Here is a 25,233-nt window from a genome sequence, read left to right on the forward strand (position 1 = left end):
TTATTACTTTCCCTGTGTCACGCATGTTACTTGCCAAAACTCAAATCCAATCGCAATTCCTTTTGCATTCGAACTTCCGATGTCTGCACGGAAAGCTGTCAATCATGGTCAGGAGCGGGACTGTACTATGGGACGTGTTTGTATTGGGAGGTGACGTCACTCACAGATGACCACGCCGAATGCTTTGGTCGGTAAAGGCTCTGCTAAAGGCAGCTGCCAATCAGTTTGTGCCTGTGTGAATGAACAGAGTGCAACCTGCTTGGCACAATAAATATTTCTGTCTTTTTTTTAGCCCAAATGCAGCGATTATCCCCTGCTAACAGCAGGAGCCACAACAGTACGCACAATAGGTCAATATTCACTGTTAACCAAACACTTTTCACCTGTCTCAACATCTCTCAGTGTTTACACTCTGACTGATGCACATGAACAAACAGAGATTCCCATTGCGGTGCTAAAAATGTTATATAATGCCTTCCATTTGGAGTGAAAAGTTTAAGAACAGTTATTTGAATCTCACACTGCATGATGGTTCTTCATTGTAGTATTTGTGTAGCTAATAGGCAAATATTAAGTTTGATCCGCAATTACATTTTTAATCAGAGGTTTTGGTTTTGTTATACAAGGCTGAAGATTAAAAAAATAACCTCATTTAAGAAAATGTATCTTAGCTATTAGGAAAAATTTCTAAATGTATGGTGATATTTAGACTTGTGTTTGCTTTTTAGGTAGATGATCGCACAGCCAAAATTAGTATCGTGAGACAGAAGACAAGAATCCTGATCACACTGCCCTGGTTTGTTTTGGATCCTGGTCGCTGTCCTCAGATGTTTCGATCGGTCCACAAAGATCCTCCTGAAAAGATTGCAGAAAGTTAAGAGATTTTTCCAGAGAACATTTTATGATTGAGAACTGTATGATGGATGTTTCTTGGGTTTTATTTTAAGAAAGACTTTTTTAGGGATTTGTTTTATTGTCTCTCCTCTCAAAATGTGGATACCTGCTGGAGAGTGAAGAATCACATAATTTTATATATATATATATATATATATATATATATATATATATTTTTTTTTTTTTTTTTTTTTTTTTTGGGAGAGCAGAGAGTATGCAATATCCCTCCACTCTCTTTTGGTCTCTTTTTTGGTGAGAGACAGACTTAAACTCAAAATGTCTCTGCTCACCCAGAGGAAAATACGCGCATTGATGGGACTTTTGTGTGCCATGACCTTCTCCATGTTTTTGTTCAGTTATACACTCAGAGAACCTTCAATGTACTTCTTCAGGTCTGTGCTGGGCCTGTCAGGAAGCACGTGTTCCTGTCGATGCTGTATCAAACACCACAATAATGAAGATGATTGGTTTATGGAACGGTTTAACCAATCAATCCACCCACTTATGTCCAACAAAAACAGAATGCTCTCAGATGACACATACAGATGGTGGCAGGTTAGTCACATAATGCACTACTTATATCTGCATAGAACTAGGTCTTTACATGGGAGAAGTTGAAAGTGGGGACTTGGAATTAGTGAACAAAAATGTCAATTTAGAGGGGATGTTGTACTAAAAGACTAGACAGAGAAACTTTTTCTTTGAAATAACATGCACAGTCATTAATTCAAGATGAGCATGAAAGTTAAAGCAAATAATGGTGCGTTAAAAACATAATTAAATTTTCAATTCAATTCAAATTTATTTGTATAGTGCTTTTCACGATACATATCGTTGCAAAGCAACTTCACAGCAAATTAAAGTTTCTACAGTATATTTAGTAGAAGCTTACTAGTGGTGACTATGTGAAGTTGATGTACATGTGGCAGAGATGTATGGTAAAGATCAATTAATGACGTAATCAAACAGACAAAGAACACTATAAATTAGTAGCAAAATTCGGTAGTGCTGTATGTTGTTTCGGGGTTGGCATTATCTGAAGTCCTCTGAAGGGTTGGCATCATCTCTTCTTAAGTGTTCTGGATCAAGACTGAAGCTTGTGAATTCCTAGTTACCACGGGATGTCAATCCCATGGCAGAAACAGAGAACAAATAGGAACATATTTAGCGTAGCTGCTGTTCAAACTAAGCAAAGAAAAATTTCAGCCAGAGCTAAAAGATTAATAATGTGCATTTGATCAGATATAAATGCAGTAAAAGTTTATGAGATGTATTATTTGAATGCTTGGCTAAAAAGATGAGTCTTTAATCTAGATTTAAACAGAGAGAGTGTGTCTGAACCCTGAACGTTATCCGGAAGGCTGTTCCAGAGTTTGGGAGCCAAATGCGAAACAGCTCTACCTCCTTTAGTGGACTTTGCTATCCTATGTACTACCAAAAGTCCAGAAGTTTGGGACCTTAGGGAGCGTGATGGATTGTAGCATGGTAGAAGACTAGTTAGGTACGCAGGAGCTAAACCATTAAGGGCCTTATAGGTAAGTAGTAATAATTTGTAACTGATGCGGAACCTAATAGGTAGCTGTCACACACACACACACACACACACACACACAGGAGGAGACGAGAGGTGAATGACAATTCAAACCAGCGTTTATTGAACAGATGATAGAGCAGACAGCGTTTGAGACAAATGGTAAAGAATTGCTTAGCTGACAGTCCTTGTGCGGAGATGCAGATGATAGTCCAGATAATGAGCCACGTAGGATCCAGAGAGCACGGGAAAGTACAACAGTGAGAATATGCATCAGGTCAGGAGCAAATGTCACAGGGTGCGAACGGTAGACCCGACAAGAGAAGAATGCTAGAAAGTTCCATAAAAAGGGTGTGGCTGATTGAGGTCAGGTGCAAGTGATTAGAACTCCGGTGACGATGATTGTGTAGGCGGTGCTCTGGGTGAGGGAGGCTGTGGTGAATGCCTGACACAACCCCCCCCCCCCCCCCTCCAGGGGCGGCTCCCGACGCCCTAACACGACGCCGAGGACAACCACGACCGCGAGGGGCAGGACGATCCGGGTGGTCACGATGGAAGTCAACGAGTAGAGTGGGATCCAGCACATCGTCACGGGGGACCCAGGATCGCTCTTCTGGTCCGTACACACACCTCCCAGTCAATGAGGTATTCCAGGTGGCCTCCCCGACGTCGTGAGTCCAAGATCTGGTGGACTGTGTAGATGGAGAGTTGGTCCAGGACTTCTGGAGGAGGGGGTCCTGCTTCAGCTCCTAGGGGTTCTGTGGCAGAGGGATAGAAGGGTTTTAGGAAAGATACATGGAATGTAGGGTGAATACGGTACCTGGGAGGGAGCTGAAGCTGGAAGGTGACATCATTGATCTGCCTCAGGATCTTGAATGGACCAATATAGCGGGGACTCAGCTTGCGGCATGGTAGCCGTAGACAGCCAGACTAGATCGCCAGGTTGGTAGCGGGGGGGGGGGGCGATCCTACGTCTGGCGTCGGCGAAGTGCTTGTCTCGCTGGAGATGGTGATGAGCTGAGTCCCACACTCTCTCGCTTTCTCTAAAACCAGTGGTCGACAGCTGGAACATTAGAGGGTTCCTCCGTCCAGGGGAACAGCGGAGGCTGGTAACCGAGTACGCACTGGAAAGGTGTTAAGCTGGTGGTATCTTGGCTGAGAGAGTTCTGTGCGTACTCGGCCCACTGGAGGAACCTCACTACAGTATGCCCGGAGGTAACGTCCGGGCTCCTGGATCTTTCTCTCTGTCTGGCCATTTGTCTGTGGATGATATCCAGAGGAGAGATTAACAGTGACACCAAGTAGCTTGAAGAAAGTTTTCCAGACGTGTGAAATGAATTGAGGGCCCCAGTCCGACACAATTTCCTCCGGGAGTGACGGAACACCTGATGCGGTCTCCATGGCTGTGGGCAATCCTTGTAGGGGAACAAACTTGCAAGATTTTGAGAAATGATCAACAATCACCAGCACACATGTGTTACCTTCTGAGCTGGGAAGGTCTGTCACAAAGTCCATGCCTAGATGGGACCAGGGCCTCTCCGGGATAGGTAGTGGAACCAGTTTTCCTGTAGGCAACATGCGGGGAGAGTTAGACATGGCACAGACAGAGCAGCTCTGGACATACCTGATGGTATCACGGCGCATACTGGGCCACCATTAACGAGTTTGAAGAAGCGAGAGGGTCCACTTGCTGCCTGGGTGTCCAGAGCCCAGAGACTGGTGAGCTGTGCCCAGAAGGTCTTGACGTTGGGAGCGGGGAACGTAGATTTTACCCTCTGGGCATTCCGGCGGAGCAGGCTCCTGGAGAGTGGCATGTTGTATGTCCTGATCTTGAGTCCAGACTATAGGACTGACGATGAGGTTAGGAGGGATGATGGGTTCGGGGTCAGTAAACTGCTCCGAAGATGATTGACGAGAGAGGGCATCAGCAGGGATGTTCTTGGAGCCAGGTCAGTAAGTGATCTTGAAGTTAAAGTGTGTGAAGAACAGTGCCCAATGTGCTTGTCTGGGATTGAGTTGCTTAGCCTCTCGAAGGTATTGTAGGTTCTTGTGATCAGTGATGATGGTGAATGGATGAATTGTCCCCTCTAACCAGTGACGCTACTCTTCCAGGTCGTCTCGGTTTCCTATATCGCAGTTTTGCTCCGCTGGAGACAGCCTACATGAGTAGAAAGCACAGGGATGGAGGAAAGCAGGCTCACCGACCGCTTGGGACAGCACTGCACCCACTCCCGTGGTGGAGGCGTCAACTTTAACCATGAATGGGAGTTCGGGATCAGGATGGTGTAACAAGGGTGCAGTGCTGAAGAGGTGCTTGAGATGTTGGAAAGCTTTGTGGGCAGCGGGGTTCCAGGTAAGGTGTTTGGGTTTACCCCGCCGGAGGGAGGGCAATGGAGCTGTGATGGAACTGTACCCTTTAATGAAACGGCGATAGAAGTTGGAGAATCCTAGAAAACGTTGGAGTTCCTTGATGCTGTTGGGTTGTGGCCACTTCTGGATGGCATCGACTTTCCCCTGGTCCATGAGCACGCCCTCGGCACTGATGTTATATCCTAGGAACTGTACTGATGGTTGATGGAATACGCATTTCTCCAGTTTGAGATATAGATGATGTTGGCGTAGTTTGAGAAGGACCTGCTGGACATGCTGGCGATGTTCGGCCATGTTCCAGGAGTAGATCAAGATATCGTCAATATAGACCACGACAAACCGATGGAGGAACTCCCGGAACACCTAGTTCATAAACGTTTGGAAGACAGAAGGACTGATGGACAAGCCGTACGGCATGACCTGGTATTCGTAGTGGCCCGTAGGTGTTACAGAGGCGGTCTTCCATTCGTCTCCCGCACGAATACGAAGGGGGCGCAGTAATGCAATGCTGTTTGATAACCGCCAGCAGAAGAACAGCGAATGCCAGGAGTTGCGCACTTGAAAACAGAGCCCACTAGGCAGTGATCATGTGCTGATTCTGAATGCGTCTCTCACTGACGAAGGAGTATACCGTTACTTTAAAGTCTTGCGTATTCAACTGTTTGCGAAATGAAGCTTTGTGCTTGTGTATCTCATTCGGCACAAATCCAAATTTCCATATTTGCGATGTATCCAAATGCTAAACTATTATTTAGTATGTAAATTATAGACTTTGTACTTCAGTCGCGTTCCAACGTTGAAACAATGAGGCGGGCGTGTTTGGTTCACTGTATTTTATTTTGATAAAGTACCAACTGCGCTGTCAAGTTAGCAATGCTGGAAGCCTGGAACTGATATGTTTTGTGTGTGAGCACCGGCGCGATTACTGTGACGTGTGATTGTTTCCTTATTTATTTATAAAATAAATTTATTTGTAAAATAAATTTATAAAATAAATGAAAAAAAAAACTTAGCATAACAAGCATAGTAGATTTGTTGTTGTTTTTTTCTGTTGTACCGAAATCGTATCGAACCGTGACCCCCGAACTGAGGTACGTACCACACTGTGACATCTGTGTACCTTTACACCCCTAGTTACCATTATGATAATTAGTGAGTTAATTCTTTGGTTGAATTAACTCTATATCAGCAGTTGCACACAGAAAGTGCACGCAATCATTATTTTTAATAATATTTCATAGTCCTCACCGCACTGACATACCTTTTACTATATATACGTTTTGAAGTCAGTGATTGACAGCTGGATTTGGACATATGTGATTTTCTAAATAAGTATGAATGTCTTTAAAAACAACAATTGAGGTTTCTGGGGTTCGCCAATTTCTACCGGCGTTTTATTCGCAATTTCAGGCAACTAGCCCTGCCTTTGACCGCCTTGACCTCCGTTCAGGTGGTCTGGCGCAGCCGAGTCTGCCTTTACCAACCTCAAGAGCCGCTTTGTTTCGGCTCCTATCCTCGTAGCCACGAATATTTTGTTTATATTATAATCCGATGGCCACGGGGATAATATAAACACCCAGAGTTGGTAAAATATCCTAAGTTGAACGTTCGGTGGACGAACAGTTGATAAAAGTGTAAATTACTAACTTTGAATAAGTTAATCAAGTTAATTCCGAATCTTTTGGATTTGATTCTCAATTGAATCACTTAAATTTGACCTAAAACCCTATACATCCATTCCTCGGGCCTCGGCCCCTGCCTCGACAGGATGTCTGTTCCCATGTTGAGATGTTTGTCCTGGGACCACACAAGTATCTGGTGCACCAGCTGGTGGTTGATATAGTAGACCACCTCTGTGTTGTCGGTGCGCACCAACACATGGCGGTCTCTTAGGTCCGGGAGGAAGTGTTTCAGAACCCGAAACACGGCCAGCATCTCCAGGCAGTTGATGTGCCACGTGAGATGGTGACCGCTCCACAGACCATGGGCAGGGTGGCCACTCATGACCGCTCCCCAACCAGTGTGGGACACATCTGTCCCTAGCGTTACGCGGTGACAAGGAACTCCCAACACTGGGCCCTTGGAACCAAGGATTTTTCCACATGTCCAAGGCACGTAGGGATCGCCACGTGACCTTGATCATGCGAAACGTGTCTTTCTTCGAGGAGAACCCCTTGGTCCTGAGCCACCACTGTAGGGGTCTCATGTACAGCAGGCCAAAAGGTATCACATTGGATCCGGCTGTCATCAGACCCAGCAGTTGTTGAAACTGCTTCACAGTGAGTGACCGGCCTTCTCTTACTCTCGCAACTGCAGTGATGATTCGAGACCTGATCCGAGCAGGTGATAAACGTGCCTGCATCGTGGTCGAATCCCATACCACGCCTAGATAAGTGGTTCTCTATAAGCACACTCTTCCTGGCGTTCAGTCTCAACCCCTGCTCTTTCATGTGAGCGCCATCTGCTCTGATTGAGCTAGAATCAACCAATCATCGATGTAATTGACTATGCGAATGCCCTGGAGTCGCAGAGGAGCGACCTAGCTCGGTGTCCTGTAACGGATGACCAGCAGGAAACAACCGAACTAGCGTCTCGGGAGACCCCCGCGGGGGTAGCGAGCTCCCCAGCCCCACTACGTTTCCGGGCAGGAAGTACTGAGGAATGAGTTCGCTGGGGACCACTGCGCCCTGGAACACCGGCAGGGTTAGCAGACTGGCCTCCTGAGGGCACCAAGAAGAGACAGACACAGTGGAACCATGCACCCAGCTCTTCCCCGATAGGGGCTGCCCTCAATGATCCTGGACCATGATGGTCAGGACTGTTTCATCAAGGACTTCCTCAACTGAAGCACGACCCTCAGATCGCCGGCTTAGAGCGCCACTGATCCCGGCCCCGCTGCAGGGGAGCGCGAGAGGCGACGCTCTGTTTTCATGAAGCCCGGTATGAGGAGCTGGTACACAGCTTGGGCTGTTCCTACCCAGCAGCCCCATGAGCTAGAAAGCAACGAGGGAGATACCGCTGAAATGCCGCCGCTTGTTTACGAGCCTCCTGGTACCTGTCGACGACGGAATTGACGCCGTTGCCGAACAGGCCAGAAGGCACAAGCGGGGCGTCCAGGAGGAAGACCCTGTCCTTCTCTTTCATATCAGACAGGGTCAACCACAAGTGCCTCTCCGCGGCCACCAGAGCTGCCACAGACTGCCCGCGCCATCCTTGGTAGCACGGGGAGACAGATCAGCGGTTCTCTTAAGCTCTGTGATGTCATCTTTTTTTATCTTGTCACTCTCATTAAGCTCTTTAAGCAGGTCAGCCTATAACACCGACATGGTGTGTAGACAAGAACCAGCCTGACCTGCTAACATGTACCCACCAGCGCTGAAGTTGTACGCAGCAGCTTGGAGGGTAAGGTCGGAGCCTTTAGAGATGATGCCGTGTCGGGGGACAGATAGCTCGCAAGCGTCTGTTTCACCCTGGGCATCGCTCTTTAACCGCTCTCTAAAGTCCCTGCCACATTACCATAATAATCAGAGGCAGGGATAAAGAGGCGGGCCGAGAATGGTCTAGCCCAGGACCTCGACAGCTCGGTGTGGAGGTCGAGGAAGAACGGCAGCCTCTGATGAGAAGGTGGTGGCCTATTGTGCAGGAAGTGCTCATCTAATTTACTTTGCTGTGGTTCGGCGTGTTTCTCGTTTAACTTGGCTACCACATGAGTGACCACCGCCAAAAACTCATCATACAGTGGTATTTGTGGGACTTCTGATCATCTTAGATCACTTAGATCACCACTTAGATCATCAATCTATGATATGCGGAGCATCGAGCCCGTTCCCCGGCGGGAAGAAACCGCAGAGCGGGCTTCTGATCCCAGAGAACGGGCAGTGGATCTGGCAGGTGAGGAAGGAGATAGGAGGTCACCCATCTCCATTCCCTCCAGCAGATCCAGAGCGTGGTCACGCTGAAGACGTTCGCCAATGCGTTTCGACGCAGCTCGAGTTCCTGAAAGGAAACAAAGAGCCACAGAGAACCTTACTGGCATACAGAGCTACTCCCTTGACTCAAGGTTTAACCCCAGCTCAACTGGCTAGACAAATTAGAACTACTCTTCCAGTTGTACCTGAAAAACTTGCTCCTAAATGGCCTGATCTAAGAAACATCAGAAAAATGATGCTCACTTGAATGACAACAAAAATGTGGGTTTGATACAAGACACAGAGCAAAAAGTGTACCTGTGTTGAATTCAGGACAAAAGGTATGGATAAGAACAGCTCAAACAACTGGCGTAGCTCAAGGCCCACCACAAACGGCAGTATCTTATGTTGTAAAGACTGATCAAGGAAGTTCCCAACACCCTGTAAGCCAGATAACGAGTCACCAGGGGAGCCTGGTATCTGAAGCAACCGTTGGGGGGCGGAGCACGATGACGAATTTAAAGCCATGTGGAAACTAGTACAAAAAATATATATATATATAAATATATATATATATATTTTTTTGAAGACATTAAGGGGAACACCGTGAATAACTGTGGAGAATACTAAGACATTATGCCACAATCTTCAGGGGGCGAAGGAGACCCCCTGTCAGAACACAGTCACGGACTACTCCACTCTAATCCAGACTGCGGGGCAATGGAGGACCCAGAGTTCACAGAGGAGAACAACTGGGAGAAGCGCACGGATCTGTAGGGAATGGCACAGCAAGCCGACACCGAGCTGTCCTCCCGCCAATTACCTGAGTTACCCGCAACACACGGGAGAACACAGACACAGCAAAGAATCTTGCGCAGTGATGGGTGTCGCCCAGCCCGCAGCTCCTAAAATGTCTGCTAGAGAGGCGCTGTGCACCACGCCTAGGAGAAGTAACTTTTCATAGAGTGAACTCGACTCCTAGGGGGCACAGCTTACCTTGGCACTAAGCCGAGGTGAGGCCCTATTTCCACCCAATGGCCAACCTCTGCTTGAGGACAACATTCTCCATCTGCTGATCCGTAAGCAAACAAGAACTGCTCGGAGCGTCTAATGCTCTAGGTGTGGCCCAATAACGTGATTAACACAAATAGAATACAGCAACGCTAAGGCCGGGCCTGCCTCCTGTGGCAGCGCTTGCAGGTCCACCACCTGAACCCGAAGGTGAGAGGTGGGGACCCCGGGCACATAACCAGACTGGGATCTCAAGAGTACGTGAGAATAGCCAGACTAAATTTTTAAGGCACGTTCTGTTGGTTGAAAAATGCATGCATGTTCCTCACCCTCTTAATGAAAGTGAGTGTGATCAGGAGTGAGGTCTAAGTGGTCGAATTTGTAGCTCGACTGATCCAAGTGCCTCAAAGGGAGCACTCTGTAGACCTAGGGCCACGGAGAGACCCCAAGAGGGGATAAGGTGCAATCCTAGGGGACTTATTTCCCTGCACCCTTCAAGAACCTGTCGATCAGGTGATGCCCCCCTAGGGACGACCATCCACTGCATCTTTTTTTTATATATATATATATATATATATATATGCCGAGATGGCCCCGATGAATATTACAGGGGAGGGAACATGCTTTGCTCTCTCTTGACTCTCCGAAAATGAACGGCATGCAGCAATATGAGCCGCATAGACTCCAGAGGAGGAGATGGCGGGCGAGCTTCAACATGCGACGGGAGCATAGACCACCACAGGGGTAAGTGTACACTACCGTGGCTATGGTGTCCTATGGACTGGCATGCGCTTGTCCCGCAGCATTGGTAGGAACCGGCGGAGGATAAGCACTGCCAGCAACTCAAAGCGACTAATGCCACTGCAGTTGAAGTCCCTTCCAGGAGCCCGAGGCTGCCTGCCCATTGCATGCTCATCACAGAATTCGGTCGTGTAGTCTGTGCTGCAGCGATCTCACATGGAACAGCTGAGCGGACAACTGCGGCTACGGCTGCCATATGCCTCAGGCCTCTGAACATCTAGAGGGACCACCGTCCTGTGACTGTAGAATCAGACAGTTTTCAGCACCAACTTTTTCAGCTGACATGTCTTGACCGGATCCAACTCCATACCGAGAAAAGAGGGAGCTCAGTATTTTTCTTTTTTTTCCAGAGCTTACTCTTCTCCCAGTTGACCTGAAGCCCCCGTGGCTGAAGTGCGAATGCACCAAGTTCATTCCGAGATGGCCCCAATGAATATTACAGTGGAGGGAACATCCTTTACTCCAACTGCAAGAAAGGAAGCAGAACCCTGACCGAGCATCTCAGGTGAACTCGGCGAATGGAACACCATACAACAGAATGATCTCACCTCAGAGCGTATGCCTGCCTCATAGAGGGAGCACTAGCCTAAGTGATAATGTCTACCACGGCCTGAGAAGGCCAGTGAAGTCTTACCGTGTCCCATCCAGAAACCAGATGTACAGGTCCACAGATCGGGATGCGGGTGCCAGACTGTGCCCATCCTGAGAAGAAGGTTCTTCATCACGGACATCTTCCCGGGAGGGGCTGTCACGAGGAGAATGAGTGTCAGCAACCTAGGTTCGGGTGGGTCAGTAAGACGCACCAGAGAACCTGCTCCTTGTCCCCTCGATCTAGCACAGGGTATGTGCAGTGAAGCTTATTCCCATTCATAGACCCCAGGTCCAGCTGCGTGCCAGTGCGTGCCTACCAAGCCCTTGGTCAGGAACAAGCCAGCAGTAGGAGGACTCAGAGAAGCAAACAGGTTTACCTGAGCGTCGCTGAATCGCTGGAACCCAGAGTCCTGGTGCTCAAGAACAGAAACATGTGTTTCCGTATCAGCCACCCGAATGATAGCCCGATTTTTTTTTTTTTTTTTTTTTTTTTTTAGAGGGGACCGATTCGGAACTTAAGAACCAGGACAAGGCGAAGCCTGCCACTTTTCTCGGATGGGGGAAGGACTGACCGACTCAACGAGCAAACAGGCTAGGTAGAACTTGAACCAAGCTGCTGCCTGCATTATAGGAACAGTACAAATGCCCCTGCGGCGGAGCAACCAGCTTTTTTTTATAAAAAAAGATGGCTCAACCTGGAAAGCAAGCATCCCAAAGTAGCGCCAGGCTGCTAAGGCAGCGCTTACCTGATCCATGATCCCGCGTTGTTTCCACTTAGAGTGTGAGGAAGCGATGCGTCCTGGATCCCCAGTTAGACAACGAGACCATGTGTTGAGCCTGGGTGTGAGGAAGACCTGGGTCACTCACAGACAAATTCATATGTTTTAAGAAACCCAAGGACATAGAGAAAATTGCTCTTTTATTGAAGGGGTGGGTACCTGCTGACCCATAGGTCAGAAACGACAGAGGTAGAGAACGCCCTCGTCTTTCCAAAGGGAATTCCCAGAGCAATCTAATCCCTAAATCTAATCTCTGGGTAGTCTGCTTTCAGGAAGCCCCGCTCCATGGGCACTCCAAGTTCTTTTACTGCGTGTGAACTGCCCAAGACCGCTGGGATAAGTCCTGGACAGTGTCGTCGAAGAAGCTGGCCTGAGAGACGTACACCAAGAAAGCGAGCTTGTCAGTGTCACGTCTCCACCAGGTTCAGCACAGAATATCACGTTACCGAGGGACTGCACAGAGACTCCGTACACAGTGCACGCTGTTAGGGCGGAGGTGGCATGGCTGCAGCGCTGTGAGCCCCGCTATACAGCCTGGGCTGGCAGACGCTTACAGGCTAAAGCGAGAAGCATGGACACACCCATCAGGTGGCGGCGCTCGCAAACACGAATGCACCGCAATTGCACACTCCACTGGAGGACATCAACATGTTCTCAAGCCACCCCCATCCACGAGAGAAGTGCGGGGGGAAGAGCCCAACACGTAGCTGAGCTCTTCATGAACCTCCGGGAGGAAAGGCACCAGGGATGAACGCAGCAAGAGCCGTGTCCGACGCCGGAACCAATCGTCAGACCCTGAATGCCCAGGGGAAGGTGGAGAACCCAACCTCCCGCCTGATGGTCGGGGCAACTTAGCCTTGGACCCCAGCTAAGCAACCGCCATCACAGGGAGCTGCTCAGCAGAATCTCTGGCGTCAGAAGACGATAGCCCCTCCACTGATGCGGTGATAGACATCTTAACTTCCTCATGAGCACTAAACGAGATGCAAGGCTCGCACTGACCTGGTGGAGCAATCCGGACTATAAACCTCAGGTCTCCCATGCTTCCAGCCAATGCAGCCTCGGGAGTTCAGCGACCCCCAAAACTGGAAAGAATAGAACGCAAAGGCGGCTTACATATTAATGTAAGCCGTGACCGAGCGTAATGATGGGCATGTCCACGCAGCGTGAGCGCAACCCATTCACAAACGCCATCTCAACATGCATTTGTTCCCAAGTAGGACCCCAAATATGTCAGTATTGATGTAACGTCGTAGAGCACGACTGAAGGGGAACCCAAAGACTATAGAATACCCAAGACTTGTCACTCTTACAGTTTTGAATGGGTAAAGATGCAACGCTTATTATGGCCGTGAAACCCCGCCTTTTTAATGAAAGAGCCAATCGTTGATTAGTAAAGTCAGCATGTCACTGCAGCCGCCGTTAGAAGTACCGGTTGCTATAGAAACAGCATTCTGAGACATGCGCTCAGTACTGCGCATATGCACTTGGCTGATCTAAGCTGAAAAATAAGCTTTTTTAAACGCTATTGGAGCATAAGGAGCAATATTTATGAGGCAGTTCTTGTCAGATTTCATTGGTGATTTCAAATATGAAATTTAATCGTGAGCTTGGTGAACAGTTTTGGAGAATTTGATGTTTCCCCATTCAAAGAGGTAAGAACTGCACTTGGGGACCTGCAAACCAGCATCCCATGCTGGGATCCAGCAAACCAGCAACCAGCATCCCATGCTGGTCCAAGCATGCAAAACATACCTTATGCTGGTGACCAGCAATGCTAGATTTTTCAGCAGGGTTAATGAAACGCTTTGAAGAGCTTCTCGTTTCCGCTTTTTCAGTCAAGTAACCAAAGACATTTCCTTGGTCACTATACTCCACAGACATGATGTTTTTGAACTCTCACTAGAATAATGGCTTGTACTCCTTGTATAATGCCAGTAACCCTGTTAAAAAAACAGCATATGCTGGCTAGGTATGTCTTGAAGCATGGCTACTGGTTTAGGCTGGTTAAAGCTGGTCCTTAGCTGGTCATGCATTGGTCTTAAGATGGTCCTAAGCAACTAGCTCCTGCTCGGGACCATCTTAGGACCAGCACATGCCCAGTTTAAACAAGCTGAAGCTATGCTTCAAAACATACCAAACCAGCATATGCTGGATTTTTCAACAGGGAATGGCACAGTGGATTCCTCTTCCATAACAATGAATTTTAAATGGTACAGTTTCTTGTTCACACGCTTTTTGAGTCTAGGCAAAGGGCTGGAGGCCATCTTAATCCCCATGCATTCTCTATCCATGCGGCTCCTATGCTCACTCAGTGTGTCATGTACTCAATCTACATGCTCTTTACTCTTTAGAAAATGTCGCTTCCACCATGCCTCATACTGTCTTCTACTTGTAACACAATGGACGGTAAATGCTGACATAACTGCATACAGTATGTTTTCTCTGGCACACACAGCAAGACTAAACAATATGGTCCACGGGGAAACAATAACCATCACAACAAAATAATAATCTGACGTTAATCTTATATTGAATTGTTTAATTAGCTAAAGGAATTACTCAACAGTTCTTATGATGTTGAATCAATGTGGGATTTTTTGTTATTGTTGCATCGCCGAGCATTGTAACCAGTGATTCGTAACCAGTGTTGGGAAGGTTACTTTGGAAATGCAATAGATTACAGATTACAAGTTACTCTATTTAAAATATAATAAGTAACTTTTCAGTTACTTTATTAAAGTAGTGTAACCTATTACTTTTGATTACTTTTTGCTTACTTTTCTAAATTTCTAATATTTTCAACTGTTAATCATTGTAAAACATTTAAACCAGACAGAGTTAACCTTACAGTAGCACTCAACACTGATTACTGTCAGACTTTATCACTTGAACTAAGATTATAATAAGTAAGGAATAATATACATCTTTATTTTGCAATAACAACTGGTTGGATGTACATTATCCCACTTATTACACAGCTGCTTGCCACAAAAGTAAATAATTAGACACGAAATGCTGAACTGAGTTGAAATATTTGAACGCAAAGCTTCCATGAAGAAATCAGTTGCTAGCAAGTGGCAAGTTGACAGAATTAAGAAACTGTACACAATATTAAATTGAGTTTTAATATTTTATTAGCTAACCAAATGCAAAGCTTCCACCAAGCGTATAGTGCTTTTACTTTGAGATCATTCTGAGGTTACAGGTTTAAAATCATAAGAAATAGTTTCATAGCTATGATACTGGTTTTGAAATCAAATGTTTGCATAGTTATGACAGGAAACACTGGCATCTAACAATTCAAATTCAAATTCAAATTTATTTGTATAGCGCTTTTCACGATACATATCGTTGCAAAGCAGCTTTACACCAAATTGACATTTTTAAAATATATGTAGTAGTAGCTTGATGTACATATGGCAGAGATGTGTGGTAAAGATCAATGACTTAGAAAAAAACAATTAATCTTAAAAAATAAAGTATATGCATAAACCCAAATAGGAAATAAAACAGTTAAGAATAAGCATGTGTCCTATTCCGTGACCTAAACTCCTGAAACATTGGTGTCTCATTTTAGAGCAGTCAATGCAATTTTGGAAAAGTCAGTTAAATCTGTATATGGGTGTGTGTGAAAAAAATTCAGATGTAACCCCCTTTGTAATCATTAACATTTTCAAAAGTAACTGTAATTTAATTACACGTTTTTCTCAGTAACTGTAACTAATTACAGTTACATTTACTTTGTAATTAAATTACATAATTCTGTTACATGTAACTAGTTACTCCCCAACAGCTTCAGTGATTATAAAGGGAGCATTCTTTGATCAGTTTTTGTATACAGTTCAACCATGCTACTGAAAGAAACAATGTGTATATGACCGTTTAGCTGATGGCTTAAGTTTGCTAATGCATAAACTGAAGTAAATGATTTTGGGAAAACATGGCTGACTGCATATGAAAACCGTTTATCTCAGATTAGGCTCTAGAATTGTCTTAGTTACTCACATGTTGCAGCGTTATTGTCAGCTCCATCTTTCACTAAAAGTGTGTTTGCAATGCATATGTCTAATTGTGGCATAAAGAATTATGCCATAGTGACAGACCCATTTCCCAAATGTTAAAATCCTTCAGAAGTATGCAGAGAAGATGTTCTTAAACATCTAAAAACAGCACAACATGGAAAACTTATGGCAAGTATCTAAATCAGTTTTTATTCCAAGTGATCCTTTTATAGTATCTCTCCCTGTTTATTATTTCTAATTATTCCTGTATTTTTGTGTGTGTGTGTTTATATGGAGTGTAGTGGCTACAGGTTGAGAAGAACCCATCCAATCTAACCATAGTGTTGGACAGATTATTCCAGCTGATCCCTGCCGAGGAACACTATGTTGATGCACATCCAGATCGCTGTCGTACATGCTCTGTAGTCGGGAATTCTGGGAATCTTCGGGAGTCTCGTTACGGGTCCTACATCGACTCTAGTGATTTTGTCATACGGTAAAGGTTTGTTTATTATTATTATTTTCCAACCATCAAGCAGAAATACAGATTCAGGTAGGGGTGGAAATAATTCAGAGTCAGTATGTTGGATGCCTTAATGAATTTAAATGATTAATTAATATGGTCACTGATAAGCATGAGCAGGATATTATAGGTACAGATAAGGGCATGCTACTGTAATGTAGCAATCTAAATGCTACAACTCTGCTTAAGAAAAGACAATATTAAACCCTTTTTAGATAGTAATTGTTTCTCATATAGATAGATATGAATAAATAAATAAATAAATAAATAAATGTACATATCACCTCAGTGATAAAACTCATTGATTTGGATGGCGATTTATTCACAGTGGAAAAGCGCTGCTCACCTTACCATTCACATGATTGTTTGCCATAAATAAAATGAAGTTTATTTACAAATTTATTTTTATTATTGTCTAAATGTATTTAAAAATATGTATTATTGCGTTTTCTTGTTATTCCAAGTATATTTTATAATATATAATCCTATTTAATATTTGATTATTTAAATCACCTGTTTAAAAATAGATTAAAAATAGATGCACCATAGTTGTATACATTTATTTGCGATCTAGTTATATATCTGTATAATACACATTTTTAAATTATATTGCATACCTGCTGCTCCCATCATAAAGACCCATTTCAAATGTTTACATGCTTTTCTTCTCTTTCTGCCCCCACTCCTTTGTGGACAAATACAGTGTGTGTGTGTGTGTGTGTGTGTGTGTGTGTGTGTGTATGTTTATTTTGTATGTGGGTGTGTGTTTGGAAATGTCGTATAGGTATATATATCACCTCAGACCCAGAGGGTTAAGGGGTTACAGCCATGCACATAACATTGTAATGCTTTATCACACGATTTTAAAGCGTGTATACTTTTGTGTATTAACAGAATGAACCAGGCTCCAACACAGGGTTTTGAAAAGGATGTTGGCTATAAGACGACTCATCACCTTATGTATCCAGAGAGCGCCACCGATTTAGAGAACTCCACAAGTCTGATACTCATTCCCTTTAAAACTCTGGATCTAGAGTGGATCATCAGTGCTCTGACTACAGGAACCATCTCAAAGTTAGTGAATTTTATTCTCTGATATTTGGAATGACATGAGAAATTCAGCACAAGGGTCTTTGGATCATGACCCTAACCCGAACAAAATGCTCGCAACATTCTTCGTCAGCCCCGAGTTTGGCGAATGTGTGCTGGCAACTGGAAAAAGTCAGTTTGTGGGTCCGTGGGATCTGCTTACAATTGGTACAAAATACCGCTGCAAGGCTCCTGACAGGTGCTCATATTACCCCTGTTTTGGTTTGGTTTTTATTTATAAAGTGCTGCACAATTTAGCTCTTCGTACTTGGTGAAAATACTTAAGAAATGAGCCAGACCTCAGCTGATGAGCTGACCTTAACGATTCCTAGGACCAAATGGAAAATAAATGGAGATTTCAAAAATTTTTGAGGCTTTGAACCAATTGCTTCACAAAATGATTTACTGTTTCGAAGCACTTGAAACTCCTCATGCTGGCGATGCCTGCTTGTCAAAACTGTGTAAATGTAACAAAAACTCAGGCCAAATGTGCATAAAAACAGCTTATACAAAGCCATTGGAAACAATTTATGAAGTATAGTGCAGTAAATGAACAAATTAGCAAATAATTAACTATGAAGTGTCTGTGTATTGTGTTCTTTTATTTATCTGCGGTGCTTGTTTTGTCTGTTGAGGTAAAGATGAATTTGACTGAGAGCATGCAATTGTCTATTTATGTATTTTTTTTGTTTGTCCATGTCTTGTGTAGATATCCCAATATATTGTTATTGTGAATGCTTTTGGCCACGATAATTACGTAGTGAAAGATCTCACTTCACGGCGGCCCGCAATAAGCATTTTTAAGTTAAAAAGTTTAAAAATCTCCTTGCCAGTGTTAGGAAGGTTACTTAGGAAATGTAATAGGTTACAGATTACAAGTTACTCGATTTAAAATGTATTTAGTGTAACTTTTCAATTACTTTATTAAAGTAATGTAACTTATTACTTTTGATTACTTTTTGATTACTTTTCTAAATTTCTAATATTTTCAACTGTCAATCGTTTTAAAACATTTAAACCAGGCAGAGTTAACTTTACAGTAGCACTCAACACTGATTACTGTCAGACTTTCAAAATCCTTTATCACTTAAAATAAAATTATTGTAATGGATAATTTATTGCAAAAATTATATTTTGCGATAACAACTGGCTGGATGTAAGTTATCCCAATTATTACACAGCTGCTTGCCACAAAACTAAATAATTAGACACAAAACACTGAACTGAGTTGCTAGCAAGTGGCAAGTTCAAACCACAAGGGATGCAGTCATACCACTTTTATTACACAACATTTCACAGCATAAATAATTAAGTACTAGTACTTACAGTACTAGTTTGTTAGTTATCTTATAATCTATTACAGTGTACAAAACAAAATGGCAGCAGCTGCATTTGTATGAAACAGTAAAGCGAGTCCATGAGACCAGGATGACAGAATTAAGAACTTGTACACATAATATTAAATTGAGTTTTAATACTTTATTAGCTAAGCAAATGCAAAGCTTCCACCAAGAAAAACTATCAAGCGACTTAAGTTGCCCGGATGAGTCTGTTATTAGCTTTTACCAGTTGTTATTGGGGAATAATGGAATGTCATGACTGACCAATCAGAATCAAGCATTCCACAGAGCTGTGTAATAATTGGATTTAAAGCACAGCCACACAAATTCAGACCTAACACCTCTTATTTACTTTGAGATCATTCTGAGGTTAAATACAGTTTTGAAATCATAACAAGAAATAGTTTAATAGCTATGATACTGGTTTTGAATGTTTGCATAGTTATGACAGGAAACACTGGCATCTAACAATGCCTTTAAAAAAAACTATTAATCTTAAAAAAATAAAGTACTGTATATGCATAAACCCAAATAGGAAATAAAACAGTTCAAAAGGGACCATCAAAATAAAGTATTACCAGTATTATCGAATAAGCATGTGTCCTATTCTGTGTCTAAACTCCTGAAACATTGGTGTCTCATTTTAGAGCAGTCAGTGCAACTTATGAAAGAAGTCTGTTAAATGTGTATGTGTGTGTGAAAAAAAAAATGAAACCCCCTTTGTAATCATTAACATTTTTCAAATGTTAACTTAATTACACATTTTTTCTAAGTAACTGTAACCAATTACAATTACATTTATTTTGTAATTAAATTATGTAATTCTGTTACATGTAACTAGTTACTCCCCAACACTGCTCCTTGCATTACCATTTGCTGTGGCAGGGTAATCATTGTATATTTCATTTATTTTCTGCTGTCTGTGGTTTGAAAACATCTCAGTCAATGTGAATCAATCAATCATTGCAAGTGAATCCACATATGAATTATAACAACGAAGTCTCAGTTATTTTGAAAGCTATATATATCTTTATATATCATTTTTATGTATATATTTAGTTTAAATCACAAGCTTAATATTAAGTGTCAGCATATGTCATGTGTAAATAATAGATAATTCATATAAAATAAATAGAATAAAGGTGATTTTTGTGTGCAGTGACTCCATTGCCTCATTTGGCTCAAATCATGTTCATTTCATAATGTATTTAAATGTACACATTTGGGTAATACTTTATTTTGATGGTCCCTTTTGAACATTCTGTTGACAATAAGTGACATTGCAACTAGATCTCAACTAACTCTCATTTGAGTATTAGCAGAATGTCTGCTTAAAGTCTTTATTGTGATGGTCTCCCAACAGACAATCTACTGTCAACTCAATCTATCCTAACCCTACCTCTCTAATAATAGGCTACTCTACGAACACTCTAGTGACAGTTAATAGATATGTAGGTGCAACATTACTCAACTGAATGTGCTAAAGAGACCATCCAAATAAAGCGAAACCCACATTTGTTTCCTTGTAAACCTTATCAACTTGTTTAACATAATCCTAATTGTCATTAAAAAGTCTTTTTATTAATTAAACAAACAGCACATATTTGTTGATTTAATTTATTACTTTATTTATTTTGTGTCATATTTTGACCCATATGTACAGGGGAGGGTTACAAGTGAAGCATTGTTTATTAATCAGTATGTTTGCGTTTCTCTTTTAGGACATATGTACCAGTCAAGGCACGGATCAAAGCCAATAAAAACAAGGTTACTGGATTTTTTATTTTATTTATTTATTTATTTAACAGGTTGTCTCCCATTATAAAATAGGTCTTTTTACGCTCTCTCTCTCTCTTTTTTTCTGTTCATACATTTCTTGTATATTTTTATTTTTAGAGATCTGATTCATGATCTTTCCTCAGGTGTCAATCTACAACCCAAGCTTTTTAAAGTATGTGTATGACTCGTGGCTAGAGGGTCGTGGGAGATATCCATCCACTGGATTCCTTTCTCTGATATTTGCAATTCACATCTGTGATGAGGTAACGTTTATTTTAGTTGTATTGTTTTCGTTTCTGTGAAGAGCAGTGCATTTCACTCCCATTCTAAAATGTTGTTTCCACATGAAAATATCTCCACCTTGAGGAGGCAGCCCTCTGCTGCAACTGTGTGCTGGATCATTACATTTGTCTTTTTATATGATTTCACAACCACCGATTGACACTAATCTTTCTGTCGTTTGGTATGATTTTAAAGGGAAAAAAATGCTTTAGAATAGATTATAATAGAAATGGTTTATGTGGTGTACATCTGTGTACAGACTGATAGATCTTGCAGCCAAGACAGTGAAAGCACCAAAAAAGATTCATATTAAAATAAATGAATTAATAAACACTACTACAACTATATTACTACTGCTTCTCCAACTACCACTGCTAATAATAATCAATAAATAATGAAAATGATCTAAAGGAACTGCTTTCGGTCTTAAAGGCTATCTGCTCTATTGCTTGTAGGTGAATGTGTTTGGATTTGGTGCTGACCAGGATGGAAACTGGCACCATTACTGGGAGGATAACATGCTGGGAGGAGCATTCAGACACACAGGCGTCCATGATGGAGACTATGAGTACAACATCACACTGCTCTTAGCAGACAAACGCAAGATCACGCTATACAGAGGAGGCTGAGCTCACACATGGGATTTTCCACAAAGCCTTTGAGGCTGTTTGCAACCTTTGCCCATATGCTGCAGACATGGTGTGTCGCTTTCACTGACTGACTACATGTTAATATTCAAAGCTGATTTTGCACATCACTCCGGATGTATTTAATACTTCTTTTGAATCAGGTAGATGTGGTAGAAGTTGTTAAATTAAGACATTTTTTGTTTTGTTTTTTTTTAGAGCAGGGGTCCATCCTGCAGAGTTCAGCTCCAACCACAATCACACACTCCTGAACCATCTAATCGGTTTGTTCACTGTTACTTAATAATTACAGACGAGTGTGCTACAGCAGGGTTGAAACTGAAGTCTGTAGGATGGCAGCTCTCCAGGAGCAGGGTTGGAGATCCCTGTGGTTTCCCCCTTAACATTATTTTTCTGGCCGTTCTGTTTTTATTATATATGTAAATTTCACTTTACATTTCTCAGTTTCATTCATTTTGATAACATGAACAATGTGCCATGGTTTAGTGTAAGACTGCCACCATCTAAAAACACTGCAAAAACACTTTATTAAAATAACATGATTTTTTTTTACCTATAGCCACTAGATGGCTGCAGAGGACCACACATTGGCTCTTTTGTCATTTCCATATAGGCATGCATCTGTTTTTCATTTAGATTTATAAGTAGACATTATAAATTTAGTATAATAATAATAGAATAATAATCATTATCATCATCATCATCATTACATAAAAGTTTTAATACGTTTGTACTGTTGTTGTTTTTTTCTTTTTTTTTTTTTTTGTTCGTTTTTTTTTTTTTTTTGCAATTATGCTACATTATTACAGTCAAACATGGTGTTATGTTTGTTATATGTGCATGTATGTGTGTGTGTGTTTGCATTTGTTCACCATGGTGAGGCGTGAACACAAGCGTTCTGCACTGTGGGTGTTTTTTTCAACTTAATTTATGTGCATGAATGTTTTGCATTGTGGCTGATATAGGCTGATATAGGCTGATTAACATACAATTAGATATCATTTCAATGTTATATGTATATTTAATACATATTTAATACATTTGATACAATTAAAACATTTATTACACACACACACACACACAAGTCTTTATAGACCAAACAGCACAGGAAATTGTCAATTCAAGTGAAGTCACCTTTATTTATATAGCACTTTTAATGATACAGATTGTGGCAGCTTTACAGTATTAAATAGGAAAAAATGTGTGTAATAATGAAAAAAGGACAACAGTAAACACTCAATTTTCAGTTAAAGTCAATTCATCATTGATTTAGTGATGTCACTGTCCAGCTCAGTTCAGTTCAAATAGCATCTGTTGACGATATTGCTGGAATTTAATTGGAAACGTGATGTGCTCTATCTCACCTCTGAGGTTTTGAACTTCTTAACTGTATCTGATAATTAAACTGTCATTGTTTTTACATGGTCTGTATAATGTAAAAAAAAAAAAAATATATATATATATATATATATATATATATATATATAGGTTAATAATGTTGTTATCTGTTAAAGAAAAGTATTTCTTTAGAAATCCCATTCATTAAAATGTATTAATGTGTCCATATACATTAGAGAGGATCACAGGAAACATGTAAATGGGGTTAATGAAGTGAAATGTTTGTTGATGGACTATATGGATTAATTCATGTGAATTAATACTTCTAGTGCCTTTTTTTGTAAAATAACTGTGCCTTGCTTTAGAAAAAATAAATAAATACAACAACAACAATAATATTAATAATAATAATAATAATAATAATAATAATAATAATTAATTTTCTAAATCAACATGTCTGTTTTGTAGGTAGTGTACACTAATTCAGTGGTAATTTTCACCAAGACAGTCAGCTAATAAATCAATAAATAAACAGTTTTGATCCTAGTTTTGTACTGTTGTCACTCGATTATCATTATGTGAAAACTGCATCAATTTTATTATTATTTTGCCTACAGAAAATGACATTAATCTGTAATATATGAAATTACACCTCGAAAAAAAAAAAAAAGTTTGAATTCCATGTGAATTTAGCTTATACTAAAAATATGAGACGGGAACAAGACGAAGTCTGAAGCATGTGTGAAAACATGTCTATTGGCTAATGTGAGGTCTGTTGATGTAGCATGGCATTTCAGCATGACCATAAATTGGCACCTAAAGTTTCAGTAGGAGGAGGCTACTAACAGGGCCTGCTGATCTCCTAGCTACATCAATAGTAGAGCAACCTTAAGAGTCCGAAACTTTTCCAAGGCTAAAGCCAGGCTCACACTGTACAATTTTGTCCACAATTTGGCCATGTGAGACAAATTTCACAAATCCTAAAAGATTCCTATAATCCTAGGCTAAAATCTGTAGCCTTTGATTGCTGGTTTGACATGTTCACGGACAGCTGATTAGTGACCGTTGTGATCAAATTTGACCTCCAACGAAATTCTGGCAGTGTCCGAAGATTTAGCACACAGTCCTGCAGTGTGACTTCTCCTACAGTATGTCGAATGTCAAATTGACAAGCCATGATCAGAATTAATGCTAGAGATTTCTTCTAACCACCATAAATCCGAGGCTCCCGTCCTCCACTCACAGAATTCCTATATGTTGTTGCCTTTCATATGATAAACACCAGTTGTGCTTGAACATGCTATCATGTGGGTGTGTAGTGCCACTTACACTGCTTACATCTTCTTAAATACGCTAGTATTGCTGCCATTCATAGACTTTTCATGTAAAATCTGAACAAGGTTTTAAAGTGCACCCGTTTTTAATGTGTCTTGACTGTCGTACAGTCTGACACTGAGATCCCACAGTGTGACATCATCATCATGTTCGTACAGTCTGACAAACAACAATTGTAAAGATTATAAATAGTGCAGTGAGCGTCCAGCTTAAGGGCTCGAATAGAGCTTTTGATAATCTTTCCAAGAACACTGAAAGGTCCCAGGATGGAACTTGCAGCTTGCAGAAAGGCCTTAACCTTCTGGCACTGTGCAGAAATCGAGAAACTAGGGGATGCCTCCCCAAATATGTTACAATAATAAGAATGTGACTAACCCTGCTAAAAGGAACTCTTGTAGGAAATGCAGCACTGCAGCGGACTGGGTTCAAGTGTGGTTGTTCACACCACAACACATGGTGGGACATCTGGACGTCAGAATTGTCTCAACAACCTCAAATGAGGCAACAATCTATTAGCTGGTGTGAATTGACCCCCCACCCCGTTGTTGGGGTATTTCACACATAAAGATTGCAGAGCACTGATCACCCGCTGATTTACCGTCAATCACAGCCTGACCTAATGGCGAGCTCACTGACTTGCAAATTGGGCTCTCTAAAGCAAGAGGACAACTTTCTAAGGTGGCTCACAGAAAGCCTAACAGCTTGGAGCTATTTTCCCAGCAGAGCTCTGAAGAGTGGAGGTCCCAGCAAAAAGAGGAAGCCTAACAACACTCCTCTGAAAAAAAGCAGTAACTAAGGAGGTTCACAAAGAGCCTAACCATGCCTTGCCAAGCTGTAAGAACAAAAGCCTCTGCCTATCAACTCTCTAAGGTGAGAGGAGGCCTAACGAAGCTCCGATTTAATTGAAGTAGCCAGGAAGGCTCACAGAGACCTTAACAACCTAGACCCTAACTGAGCTCTGAGGACAGAGGCATCAGCAAGATGACTTTTACAGAACGAGGAGGCCAAACA

At 42.1% G+C, this 25,233-nt stretch overlaps 1 protein-coding gene across 2 annotated transcripts; it reads left to right on the forward strand.

Annotated features, from left to right (window-relative positions):
- Positions 1–1,062: 1,062 nt before the first annotated feature.
- Positions 1,063–23,439, forward strand: LOC127161483 (CMP-N-acetylneuraminate-beta-galactosamide-alpha-2,3-sialyltransferase 1-like). Of its 2 annotated transcripts, XM_051104226.1 has the most exons (7): positions 1,310–1,449; positions 16,020–16,078; positions 16,192–16,385; positions 17,307–17,486; positions 20,563–20,608; positions 20,764–20,883; positions 21,358–23,439. In XM_051104226.1, the coding sequence occupies exons 1-7, from the start codon at positions 1,440–1,442 to the stop codon at positions 21,529–21,531; spliced, it is 783 nt and encodes a 260-aa protein (XP_050960183.1). In that variant the 5' UTR covers positions 1,310–1,439; the 3' UTR covers positions 21,532–23,439. The 2 variants fall into 2 exon arrangements, with proteins under 2 accessions (XP_050960182.1, XP_050960183.1); XM_051104225.1 differs by lacking the exon at positions 16,020–16,078 and having other exon boundaries at positions 1,063–1,449.
- The last annotated feature ends 1,794 nt before the right edge of the window (positions 23,440–25,233 follow it).

This window comes from Labeo rohita, unplaced genomic scaffold (assembly GCF_022985175.1).
Source record: "Labeo rohita strain BAU-BD-2019 unplaced genomic scaffold, IGBB_LRoh.1.0 scaffold_66, whole genome shotgun sequence".
NCBI lineage: Eukaryota > Metazoa > Chordata > Actinopteri > Cypriniformes > Cyprinidae > Labeo > Labeo rohita.

What these genes read in the sequence shown, in the direction of transcription:
- LOC127161483 (XM_051104225.1), top strand. Translation starts at nt 1,171, where the DNA reads ATGTCTCTGCTCACCCAGAGGAAAATACGCGCATTGATGGGACTTTTG. An exon ending in TCTAGTGATTTTGTCATACG is followed by an intron (nt 16,386 to 17,306) that starts GTAAAGGTTTGT and finishes GTGTATTAACAG; the next exon opens with AATGAACCAGGCTCCAACAC. An exon ending in CAATTCACATCTGTGATGAG is followed by an intron (nt 20,884 to 21,357) that starts GTAACGTTTATT and finishes TATTGCTTGTAG; the next exon opens with GTGAATGTGTTTGGATTTGG.